Source organism: Ctenopharyngodon idella, chromosome 17, assembly GCF_019924925.1.
Source record: "Ctenopharyngodon idella isolate HZGC_01 chromosome 17, HZGC01, whole genome shotgun sequence".
Classification (NCBI taxonomy): domain Eukaryota; kingdom Metazoa; phylum Chordata; class Actinopteri; order Cypriniformes; family Xenocyprididae; genus Ctenopharyngodon; species Ctenopharyngodon idella.
In genome coordinates this window covers 1234619-1248456 of record NC_067236.1, presented here as the reverse complement: position 1 = coordinate 1248456, position 13838 = coordinate 1234619, and the positions used below count along the sequence as shown (strand labels likewise).

The 13838-nt window shown below is 36.7% G+C and overlaps 1 protein-coding gene across 1 annotated transcript; it reads left to right on the top strand.

The window, feature by feature from the left end:
• Nucleotides 1-3: 3 nt before the first annotated feature.
• Nucleotides 4-7389, top strand: si:ch73-340m8.2 (tyrosine-protein kinase SRK2). The gene is made up of 9 exons (XM_051869054.1): nt 4-816; nt 1181-1302; nt 1498-1664; nt 1763-1922; nt 2428-2583; nt 3148-3203; nt 4359-4509; nt 4588-4719; nt 6478-7389. Exons 1-9 carry the CDS (start codon nt 521-523, stop codon nt 6669-6671), a joined length of 1434 nt encoding a protein of 477 aa, XP_051725014.1. The 5' UTR covers nt 4-520; the 3' UTR covers nt 6672-7389.
• The last annotated feature ends 6449 nt before the right edge of the window (nt 7390-13838 follow it).

The following is a 13838-nucleotide window of genomic DNA, read 5'->3' as shown; positions in this document are numbered from 1 at the left end:
TGATGCACATATGTTACAATTATGTATGCTTACATTTAAACTTTGCAAGTGTACACATTTTATAGTAAATAAAAATAATAAAATAAATAAGCAAATAAATTATGATCCAGATTTTTTTTTGTGAGATTCACCTATTAAATTGTTTACTTTCTCCTGTGATTCGAAATGCAGACTGAACACAGAATAAAGTGATGAATTCTCACAATGAAGGGACATTTTTTTAAGATACAGTGTTTCAGGTTGCTTGGCTTTTGTGCAACTCCAAAGTATCTACTACAACACCTTGTTGAAAAGATATGCATGCACGCTATGGCCTTTTGTTATTGCTTAAGTAAACCCAACTGGATGACATCAGGGAAATTCTGATCATTTTTTTTGCGAAATACTTCCTTGACCTACTAATCGTAACCAATGGGAACTTGTCTGGCTACAGGGAGTTGGTAGTATAGTAAGCTAGGTATGCCATCGTACCATCACTCTGCTTGTATGCACACGGCACGAGCAGATAAGACTGGTGAACATGGGGAATTCTGCATGCACCTGTAAACGACGCTGCCCGTGTTGCCGAACGAAGAACGAACAGCCGTCCCTCAACCGTAAAAGGGTCTTCAGGTCAATCTACGACTATCCCTCACGCACAATATGGGATCTAAATCTGAAAAAGGGAGATATTCTGGAAGTAACTAGAGAGACTGAGTACTGGTTGTATGTGAGGAGACGCACGGCTAAGGGTGACAAACCTAACATCTTTGTGGAGGAAAAGGGATATGTGCCTAAAGACTTCGTCAAGCCACTGGATAGCGTAGAGGCCGAGTTGTAAGTCCTTAAGTTATACTTGTATGCATGTACTTTTGATCAATTTGTAATAATGTATAGAGTAATCTCAAGCTTTGTGTTTTGAATCCTTGCCTGAATGAAACTGGAAATCCCGTCTGTCCCGTTTCACAAGTTCTGGTGAAATAGCTACAGTGCTGTCACTGCTCAGTTTATGTTTTTTCTGTAGAAATGACTCATGAGAATAATCATAGAGATAAGGTTTGGAAATCACTTCTTTGAGATTCATCCATTTCATGTTTACTTTATTGTTCATTTAATCTATGGTACAATGTTGTTACACCGCATACTACACTGAACAAATAAAAAAAGGACGTAATAAAAACTAGTATTGATTGATTTTCAGATGGTATTTTGAGAATGTTAAAATGCGGATAGAGGCCAGGAGATGTCTGCTGAGACCACAGAATGACGAGGGTGCGTTTCTCGTCTGGAAGTGTTATGAGAATGATCATTACTACTTATCAGGTACATGTGATTCATACACACACACACACACACACACACACACACACACACACACACACACAACGTCTCAGTCCTCTACTGCTTCTATTTAACTGAACTAAATTGAAAAGAGATAAATCAATTGACAATGAACCAACCTTGATCTTAACTTTCAGAGCAGCTGAATAACATTTTCTGTAATGATTTCTTTTAAAGTGAGGAATGGAACTCATGCACGACATTACAGGATCAAGCAGAGAGAAAATGACAAGCAGTTTTTTCTTGTTCATCATACAACTTTCCCAACCTTGCGTGAGCTGATACAGTTTTACTCCAAAAACGAAGGCGGACTCTGCGCAAAGCTTCATGAACCCTGTGTGAAGGTCAGTGAAAAGTTTGAACCAACAGATTACTGAGAGCACATCAGCATCCTATAATTAAGTTTCCCAGCACAATTCCAATCTGTTCATTACTCTTTTAGTTGGACCAGCCAGCTCCTCTTTCTCTGTCATTTGACACCAAATGGGAGGTAGAGAGAAGTTCACTTACCAAAATAAAGAAGCTTGGCAGTGGGGAGTTTGCAGAGGTGTGGCAGGGGCTCTGGAACAACACGACAGAAGTGGCCATCAAAGAGTTCAAAGGTAATCAATAAACTGGTTAATTCAGTGGTTCTCAACTGGTTTTATTTCAGGTCTCATATTTTACAGTGTTTATCATACAAAAACAGTGTTTATCAAACAAAAGCACATCTTAGTTAGACTATAAACTTAAAGTCCTCCTGTTGTGAAAATTATTTTTTTTAATGTTGTTTATATGTTTATGTGGTGTTTTAATATGCTTTAAGACAAACCATGTGCAAATTCATCAGTTAACACCATTGCTGAGTATTTTCTCCTTAAAATTTGAGTTCACCGCATTTTTCGTCTATATATGCAGATTATGCACAAAAGGGGGATGGGAAGTATGCATGAATGTTGTTGTTGTCGTCACCTGCTAACTGTGACCCAAAACAAACCTGGTTCATTTTGAGGCTGCGAGCCACCCTTTGAGAACCACTGACTCATTTTTCCTCAAACCAACACTGCTCAAATTATTTTTCTTGGTTGCTTTATGATGCAATTTTTGTCTGTACCATTTTACTTGCAGTTGTCAATTATCCAACTATCAAAACAGAGATTGAGATCATGAAGGAGCTGCGTCATGAACATTTGCTGAGGCTCTATGCTGTGTGTACCACTAGTGAACCTATCTGCTTAGTGACAGAGCTCATGAAAAACGGCTCTTTAAAGACATTTCTCATCAGTAAGTGAACTAATATTAAAGGGTTAGTTCACCCAAAAATGAAAATTCTGTCATTTATTACTCACACTCATGCCGTTCCAGACCCGTAAGACCTTCGTTAATCTTCGGAACACAAATTGAGATATTTTTGTTTAAATCCGATGGCTCCGTGAGGCCTAAAATATTCTCGCACCAAAAATATTCTCGTCGCTTTATAATATTAATATTGAACCACTGTACTGACATGAACTGATTTAAATATGTTTTTAGTACCTTTATGGATCTTGAGAGAGGAAATGTCATTGCTCCCTATGTAGGCCTCACAGAGCCATCGGATTTAAACAAAAATATCTTAATTTGTGTTCCGAAGATCAACGAAGGTCTTACGGGTGTAAAACGGCACGAGGGTGAGTAATTAATGAGAGAAATTTCATTTTTGGGTGAACTAACCCTTTAAATTGTATGCAGATAATAAACACCACAGATACCTTTACCTTAATCTTGGATCTTAATTGACACATTGCTTTTACAGAAAAAAATTATACAATTTAAGAGATAAACACATAAGTTTATATCTTTCCCTAGGCCACAAAGAGAAACAAGATCTAGAGTTTTCGCTCATGATGGATTTTGCTGTCCAGGTAACTTGATTTCTTTGAGTGTAATTCAGTTGTCTGGAATGTATCAAAACAAAAATCATATGGCCAGTTTTCCTTAAAAACAATTTAGCTGAACAATGAAACAGGAAAATAAATGGGGGAAAATGGTAGGGCAGGATTTTATCGATTAGGATGGTGAAAAGTGTCTTTATATGACAGGTGAAACCCTTTAATTAAAAAATAAGAGCAGTTGGAAAAGTTATTTCTGGATATTTCAGTGCAGGGCTACTTTATATACATATAACCAATATATATCAATATAGTCTCTATATAAGTAAGCAGTTCATAGACTTGTCGTTCCGTTGGTTTAAGGGTCCTGAGACAGCAATATTGATATTAATGTTAAGCAGAGAGGTGTTTTGAACAGTACTAGGACAGTACAGAGCCCCTAAAAGGACATAGTGGTGGAAAAAAAAAGAGATGGGAGGAAAAATAAGAAGTCAATGCTTATTCTATCACAAAAGTTTTGTGTTCCCCCAAGAAACTTTGCGTTCGCTGGCAAAACCGTTTGCGTTCCCCCCAGAAACTTTGCATTTTGAGCTCTTTGCAAGCAAATGCAAGGTTTCTCGGCGGAACACAAAAGTTTTTGTCGAGGGAACACAATGTTTCTTGGGGAAACGCAAAACATTTGCGAGAGATCGCAAAAGCATTGAAAAATATTTTTTCCTCCATCTCACATATTTTTTTTCCTTCACCATTTCCCTTTAGGGGCTACATAAGGAGAGGGATTCGTGAACTTCTCAAACAAGAAAAGATGGGACTTGATTTTGTTAATGGATAATTGATTGGATGGTTGTGGTTTGCTATTGGTGGATCTCATGTGAGTGACAGTTTGTCCTGCCCACGCACTAGTTAACACATCATCAGAGAAAAATAGAAATGTTGTTGCTAGAGGGAAGGGAAGATATTTTAATTAAAGATTACGAGAACACATTAATTTGTGTTCATCATTATTGACATATTACCAAGCACTGTAAAACCACCTAAAATGTTTGTCAAATATTGGCAAGTATAAGAAATTAGGGGGAGCAATTTAGCCATTTCTAATTATTGGGGCAGACTTGTCCCTGTCATTGTCTATGGTGATTAAGGCCCTGTGCAAACTAGCCTAAGTCTTTATTTTGTTGAATTTCTCAGATTACAGAAGGAATGATTTACATTGAGAACAAAATAGTTCACAGGGATCTGAGAGCCGAGAACATTCTGCTTACTGACATGCAGTGTTGCAAAATAGCCGATTTTGGACTCGCTCAAATTAATCTACCAGGAAGCCACAGGATTTCTTCAGGTATTTGAAACGTTCGCTGATGCAAACAAATGATAAGACATACAAAAACTATGTACAACAGTTCTCATGTACTTGCAGATGTCAGGGTCCCTGTGAGATGGATGGCCCCTGAGATATTTGAGGATCAGGAGTACACAAGCAAGAGTGACGTCTGGTCTTTCGGCATCCTTTTAACTGAAATTGTCACATATGGAGATGACCCATACCCTGGTAAACATGCTTCACACCCTAAACATAATACATAAATGTTCAAAGAACGCTTTGCTAATGTTCCCATTAGGTTATGAAAATGTTATTTTGGAATATTCTCTGAACGTTCAAAATGTCCAGTTTTTAAAATGGTTAATTTTTTTTTTTTCTTGGTTATGTGAACATTAGAGAAAACATTAAGGGAACTGTCCATTTTATTATTTTGCAAACATTATGGGAACATTAATTTGTAAATGTTCTCTGTAGGTTCTAAAACTAGTAATAACGTCCAACTAAAACGTATCAGAAAAAAAGTTCCATTAGTGATGTATAAATAACATTTTTGTGGTAATGTTTTGCAAACGTAGTGTTGCCAAGCCCTCAGTTTTCCCACGGAATTGGGCTACTTTTACACTGTTGGCGCGGGTTGTTTTTCATGTTCGCGGGTTGAAGCGACCCCAAATAACATGATATTTAGCCCCTGGAATGCTATTTTTACCCGTGGAGCCATGCCAAAAACGCGGATTTTACCCCCCAGAACACGTTTTTACTGTGGGACCCCCCCGTAAAACGCGATTGGGTTAGTTTTGGGCTAGTTTTGAGTAGCAATTGGGCAGGTTTTGTTGTGAAAACCTGGCAACCCTGTGCAAACGTTATTAAAGACCAGATAACTTTGAATGAATGTTCTATTAATGTTACTGACCGAACGTTTGTTTATAACTATAAGGTGATGATACAACTTTTTGGAGCAATGTTGCCATCAACGGGCAACCGGGTGAGACACAGGGCAACTAATTAGGGCAACGGACAGTTGGCAGCAACCAATCAGAGACAGAGAGGAGCGAATCTATTGCCAACCCAATAAATACTTTATTGTAAACACTTGTTAGGCACTTTATTTCAACTTTTCAAATATTTCCGATCTAATTTGTGATAGGAAAAGGGAGAAGAGCGAGTTTGGCAAAAGGCGGATTCAAACCCAAGTCAATCGCGTCAAAAGCTACCTTCACGTGTCATACACCCTACAGCCAACCAGTGTTGCCAATTTAGTGATTTTGTCACTAGATTTAGTGACTTCCCCACCCCTTTTGAGACTTTTTTAAAAAGTTTAGGGACAAATCTAGCAACTTCTTGGACAAACCTTATCTAGATTCTTATTTTGCCCACTGTTCTATATTCATATTTACATAGATCAATGAATTTGCCATTATGATGTCATCTAGTGACATTTAGCTACCAGTTTACCTACTTTTAATTGAAAGCAGTTGGCAACACTGTAGCCAACACCACTACAGACGTTAAACAGAACGCGCCTTTTTAGTATTTAACTGAAAACATTTGATGGCTAAATTACAGCCTGTGCACATTAAATTGGACACCTGTTAATATTTTAAGCATTAAATGAGGTAAATTCCCTGTTTTGGGTTGACACATGACAACTTACCAGCATAAAAAGATATAAGTTCACTCTCCTTTTCTTTGCTCCACTGCCAGTGAGAGGCCGCCATCTTGTTTGAATTTTTTCTGAAATCTCCAAGCCAGTCATGTGATCGACTGCTAGCATTCTGATTGGAGGATCTCAAAAAATTGCCCACAACCTATCTAAAGTATGCAGATAGAAATTTGTTGCTCATTCTCAATGGGAAAGTGCCCAAGCAACATTGCTCGGCTACACTGCTCAAAAAGTTGCCCCGTGTATCATCACCTTGAGAACATTCCCTGTTAGCTTGGATTGCATCTCACCCAACTCTGGTATATTTCTTCCTTCTACAATCTCAGGTCAAGACAAAATGACATGCGTTCGAGCCATTCAGAGAGGAGAGCGGATGCAGCGACCACCTGGCTGCCCTGAAGAGCTCTATGACATTATGCTGATGTGCTGGAGGTCAAACCCTAAGGAGAGGCCAACATTTACGGAGCTGCAGGAGAAGCTCCTGGCTTTCATCCATGAGCCTGTTTCTGAACTGGAGTAGACACTGTAGATATGAGAGAGTTGAGAAACTGTTGAGCATGCAGTAGCTTATATGTAACTAACACATATACATTCATTTACATAATAGTTTACAGAAGTAATTGCACAAAAAGAGAAAAAAAAAATCTACTGAAATGAATTATAAAGCATTATAATCAAAATTTAAATCAGCAAAGACAGTACAGGAAGTCTTGTATTGATATGTACTCAAATTCGAATATATCACCCCAATTAAAAACATTTTAGTCCCAAATTTATGTGTGCTAAAATGTTCTTAATTGTCATGAAAATAGTGTCACAATGCAAAAAATTATGAATTGATTTTGGGGTGATGTGACATATTGACAGGTTTCATGAGACTCATCCATATACAATACACTTCACAGACTGTTACATAAATCTCTCATGTATATGATTATAAATGACTATTACTAGTATTGCTAATTAGTATTACTACAGGTGATTATGAAGTTTCTTAGTCTCCAAAAAGCTGATAAATATTCCATTCCTGACTGACATTTTTTGACCGATGCTGCTGACCTAAAAAATAATGGCTGTTCTTACCCCAATGTAGAATTGGCATGCCAACTTTCAACATTTGGTGACAGCAGAGCCTTTGCAAATGAATGTTACGTTTTTAAACTGTTATGTGGACTCCTTGAACTATTGTAGGAGCATGTATCTTCTGTGATCTTATAAAGAACATTGTAATGTAATAATGTAAATCTTTAAAATGCCTGGATTGTTGCTATTACTGTAAGTGCACTTTTTAAGGCAGGTTTCCTTCTTCTTTCTGAGAACATTTCAAATGACTTTTACATTACTAAAATATTTTAACAGCTCTAAATACTTGTCATGAAAATGAAAAACCTCAAATTCTTTGACAGATACCTAATCATAAGAATTCAACACTGTGACTATTATAGAAGCTTTATAGTATATATTATTCTTTACTAGTATACACTATTTTTAAATGTTCAGCATATTAGAAGGATTTCTAGAGGATCATGTGACACTGAAGACTGAAATAATGATGCTGAAAATTAAGCTTTTCATCAGAGGAATAAATTACATCTTAAAATATAGTAAAATAGTATAAAATAGTATTTGAAATAGTTATTTTAAATTGTAATATTTACAATATTAAAGGGTTAGTTCAACCAAAAAAATGAACATTCTGTCATTAATTACTCACCCTCATGTCGTTCCAAACTAGTAAGACATTAGTTTATCTTCGGAACACAAATGAAGATATTTTTAATGAAATCTGAAAGCTTTCTGTCCCTCCATTGACAGCCTACACAACTACCACTTTCAAGCCCCAGAAAGGTAGTAAAGACATCATTTAAGTATTCCATGTGACTCCTGTAGTTTAACCTCAATTTTACGCATTGGAGATTAATATTTTGTAAAGTGGTAAATTATTTTTTGCGCAAACAAAGCACTTGTGTCGCTTCATAAAATTGAGGTTAAACCACTGAAGTCTGATGGATTACTTTAATGATGTCTTTACTACCTTTCTGGGGCTTGAAAGTGGTAGTTGTGTAGGCTGTCAATGGTGGGACAGAGATTAATTAATGACAGAATTTTTATTTTTGGGTGAACTATTTAGAGTTTTACTATATTTTTACTGTATTTTGATCAAATAAATTCAGCCTTTGTGAGCATAACAACGTTTTCAAAACCATTAAAAAAATCTTTTGACCGGTAGTATATTCTAAGAATGACACTTAAAGGGTTAGTTTACCCAAAAAATGAAAATTATCCCATGATTTACTCCCCCTCAAGCCATCCTAGGTGTATATGACTTTCTTCTTTCAGATGAACACAATCGGTGATATATTTAAAAATATCCTCCTAGGCCCTCATTTATCAGTGGTGCGTACAGACAGATTTGTGCGTAATGGATGCATAAGAACAGTTTTACGCAAAGTGTGGGATTCACCAACTTGTACTAATACGTAGAAATGTGTGTAAATATAAGCACACCTCTGAGCATGCTTACGCAGAGAATCTAGTGGTAGAATAGCTCCGCAGAGAGCGCGTTTTCCAAGATCGTGCTGATCTGCTTGGCGACAGCACAGAGCGCTCTCTTTGCCATTATTGCGGTGAGGAAAAAACACAATCATGTGGTTTTTAAAGGGAAGTCTTGTCACCATATATGGTTCATTAGAGGCATTTCCGAATGCTAATGACCATGAACGTGAACGAGCATGGTACTTACGCACATGTGGGATTTATCAACAATGATTGCTTACTCATGTGCGTAAGAACTGCGTGCACACATTTGATAAATACGGCTTTTCTTGTACTGAGGCACATTCTAAATTTCATTTGTAGGACAAAATATAGAACCTTTTCTACGCACTGTTGATGAATGAGGGCCCTGGCTCTTCCAAGATTCTGAAGCAAAAAAAAATAAAAATGCATTTATCCATCCATCCATCGTAAAAGTAATTCATATGGCTCCAGTGGGTTAATAAAGGCCTTCTGAAGCGAAGCAACTGGTTTTGGTAAAAAAAAAAATCCACAATTAAAACGTTATTAACTATAATAACTAGCTTCCGGCAGATGGCCATACACAGCGATTTGCAGCAGACGAGTGACCTCTGACCCGAAGCATGACGTAATGACGAACACGGAAGCACAGAGGATTAAGCAAAGCAAAACACCGGTCACGCATTAGAAGTCTAAAATGAATTTTTTTTTTTTTTTTGTACGATACATTCAGAGTGAAAGAAAATAAACAAAAAAAAAAATAAAAAAAAAATACAATAAATAAATACATAGAAATAATAACAATGATAAAAGAATAGTAGTAGAAATAAAATAAATATATAAATGCATTCTCATCAGAGGATAACAATTGAAAAATGAGAAATACTGAGTCAGAGAGACAAAGAATTAGGTGCACTTAAAACTGAATTCTACATATCAATGCTAAAATAAAATTTACTAGCTGGAATGAAGAGGCTTTAATCAGACAGATTTTGCAGAGTTTGTATGTAGGCTACAAAGGGCTTCCAAATTTTAGAAAATGATGTACTCGGCCGGTGGAGAGAAAGTCAAATTTTTTCAAATTTAATGAAATATAAGGTGTCTTTAATCCACCGAGCATGTGATGGGGGATGGGAGTTTTTCCAGTTAAGCAAAATTTGTCATCTGGCCAGCAATGTGAGGAATGCAAATAAAATCAGCAAAATAACGGGGCAAAGAGTGATCAGCAGGCAGGACACCAAAGAGGCCAATGATAGGAGAGGGTTGAATATTGCACAAGGAAATAACTGAAAGGGAATAGAAAACAGACAACCAAAATGAAGAGAGGACAGGGCAGGACCAAAACATATATATTAGAGTGGCAGGACTGGAGTGGCATCTATCACATTTGGGGTAAATAGCAGGATTAATACGAGCCAGTCGACTCTTAGACCAATGAGCTCTGTGGACAACTTACATTGTATCATTCCATGATGAGTACAAATAGAAGAGGAGTGAACCCGATTGAGAATTTCTGCCCAAGTCTCTTCATCTATTTCTATACCAATGTCTTGTGACCAGGTGAGACAAAGTGAATTGGTAAGATATAGACTGAAAAGAGAAGACTGCATTATAAAGCTTTGAAATGGACCCCCTTTGACATGGACGAGCACTTAGAATCATATCAACCTCAGAGGCTGGAGGTTTGTTTGGGAAATTTGGAAATTGTTTGCGAGTGAAACACGCAAAATCTTGAATCTGTAAATATATATATATATATATATATATATATATAAAAAAAGACTTTTAGGAACATTAAAAGAGTGAATTAATTGTGAGAAAGATGCAAAAATATCATCAATATACAAATCCGCAAAAGAGACAAGACCACATTCCTTCCAAAAAGCAAATGCTCCATCCATGGTAGAGGGGAGAAATAAAGGATTAGAGTGTATGGGACAAGAAAAGGGGGTGGTCTGAATCCCAAAATGGCGCAAAAACTGCGTCTAAATCTTAAGGCTATTAATAACTAACACATTTTTGGAATATTTTACTGCAGATAGTGTGGTCAGGAGTCTGAGGCCACCCAGTAGTTTAGGCTTTTGCAGGATATTATTACGAATCAAATTCAAATTATCAAGATTGTGAAAAAAAGGTTTTGGGATAAAAATTGGGAGGCACTGAAAAAGATATAATAATTTAGGAAGTACATTCATTTTGATGCAGTTAATTCTTCCGGCTAAAGACAAGGGCAGGAGAGACCAATGCTTAAAGTCTTGAACTAAATTATTAATCAGTGTAGTGACGTTATTATTGAATAAATCTTATAATATCTTGGTTACACAGATGCCTAGATATGTAAAGTTGTGCAGAGATGTCTTAAAAGGCAGTGTTTGCAGAGGATACTTTAAGGCAGCAGAATTAATAGGCATCAGCTCGCTCTTGTGCAGATTCAATTTATAACCTGATATGCGACCAGACCAAACTGCACAAATAGGTTTAACACAGTGGGCACTGAACTGTCTGGATCAAAAACGAATAGCAAGAGGTCATCAGCATATAGGGATAACCTGTGCTTGACACCTCCTCTAACAATGCCAGTCATACTACATGATCTAAGAGCAACCGCCAGGGGCTCAATTGCTATGGCAAACAGCTGAGGCGAGAGCAGGCACCCCTGTCTCGTCCCTCAACCTAGAAGGAAATACTTAGAATGACAATTATTGGTCTGAACACTAGCTAAAGGGGAATTAAAAAAGCCTAATCCATGAAATTAATTTTGTACCAAACCCAAAGTATAAAATAAATACTGCCACTCAACTCTATCCTTTTCTGCATCCATAGAGATGACCAGTTCCAAGGTTCTAGACAGAGAAGGTGAGTAAAAAATGTTAAGGAGACATCTTATTTTATCAAAGGAAAGTCTATTCTTAATAAATCCAGTTTGATCTGGAGAAATAATATCTGATAAAACAGCCTCTAGATGTTTGGCGAGGACTTTGGCTAGTATTTTCACATCAACCCTAATCAAATATTATTGTTCGACTCTACGCTATGTTTTGATTTACATATTGGTCAGATTGTTAAATCATGCTTTTACCAATTGCGAAACATTGTTTGTATACGTCCTTCACTTAATTCTAGAGATGCGGAAACTGTTATACATGCTTTTATAACCTCCAGATTGGACTATTGTAACTCCTTATATAGCGGCTCAGCTGCCAAAGCAATTAAACGCTTTCAAATGGTACAAAACTCTGCTGCTCGAGCCCTTACATATAACAAAAAAAAAATCTGCACATATCACTCCCATCCTTTACCAACTTCACTGGCTTCCTGTGGTCAGTTGTATCCAGTTTAAACTCTTAGTCTTAGTTTATAAGGCCTGTCATGGCCTCGCACCTCAATAACTTGCCGAGTTAGTGCAACCTTATGTTCCTGCCCGGACCCTCAGATCTAGCAATGATAACTTGCTTGTCGTGCCCAAGAATAAACTCTCTACTGTGGGTGGTAGGGCTTTCAGTATTATAGGCCCTAAGCAATGGAATAAGCTGCCCCATAATCTTCGTGCTACCTCCTCTCTTCAGACTTTTAAGTCTCAACTTAAAACTAATTTATTCACTTTGCTTGGTAAATAATTATTTTTCCTTCCTGCTTCTCTGTCTCCCTTTTTTCTGTTTGTATGTTACACGACCACTCTCTTGATATAGGCTAAGTGATGTTTATCATCTGATTGCTTGACCTCTCATTTTAATTATCTGTAGTTATTTGTTGTCAACTTCCGTTCTTCTGAATGCCTCTTTTGACTGTCTGTTATATTTTGTTTGTCAATTGATTGTATTATTGTTTGTCTATTGATTGTATTAATTTTGTGAAGCGACCTTGGGTTCTATAAAAGGCGATATAAAAAATAAACATATTATTATTATTAAAAATTCAGAAGGGAACAGTGTTAATTTTGGCAGCCATTTTTGATTTAGTCTTAGTCTTTATCTTCAGACGAAAATGCTCCTTAGTCTCCTTAGTCACATTTTTGTCATTTTTGTCTTTCATATTTTAGTCTAGTATTAGTCGATGAAAAGTCATTACTTTTAGTCAGGCTACAGTTACCAACATTAATTTTGATAGCTATTTTATATGTAGTCTTTAGACAAAATAGTCATAATTTTTCTCTTTAGACCAATTTATTTAGGCTTATGAAAAATTTGAATCAAGATAACAGGCTGTATTGACATTGCACTCTTAGCAGTAGGACTTGTGCAATTCTACATATCCCTTTTCAGTGGTTCTCAAACTTTCTACAGTGTTCTACCCCCTGAGGGATTTGACATCCTTCTGCATACCCTTTCTTTTCCACTTAGAATGCAGTTACAATTTTTCCATTAAGGGACAATATTTGCCCTCTTAAATCGATTATTCCAGTGCATTTTCTTTTACCTTTATAAATACCTTTGTAAAATAAATAATGCTTAAAAAATTCAATAAATACAATGATGATAAAAAAGTGATCCTTTTAAACATTACATTAAAACCGCCAGTAGGTGGCGGTAAGTCACTGTTTTTATGAGTGAATCATCGAGTCATTCATTCTTTCAGTATCAAAGCCAGCAGCTGTATTTATGCAGGAATCATTGCCGATTCATTCAAAACCGCAGATTCGTTCACGAAACAGCTTGTGTGCTGCAGTTCTGCTGTGGCTTTAGTTGCAAAATAGAGCAAAAATACTGACAGTACTGTTTAAAATGTAGATCACTTAATATTACCCTTTTGTTTGTTGAAGTTTTTAGTCTTTTAGCCACGTTTCAGTCTCGTCTTTTTTCATCAACGATATTGCATGTGTTGTTTTAGTCACAGTTATCGTTTAATGACACTGGTGTCGTCTCTCATCGTCTAGTATTAGTCATGGAAAAAAAAAGGTTTTTCGACATAGTTTTCGTTAACGAAATTAACACTGGAAGGGATCCCATCTGGGGCCTGGACACTTCCCAGTTTGCATCTCACTTATAGCTTCCTTAATTTAAAAAAAATGAGAAATATTAAAGAGAAATTGTTGGAGGATTTCGATAAAAGAGAAGAGGAGCCTCAGTTTGTCGCACACCCCTATTTGTTTAAATTGCGAGAGGCATCTAAGCTTACGATACTCCTACATCCTACATTACATCACAGGTTACTCTCGTGGCGCAAGTTGATT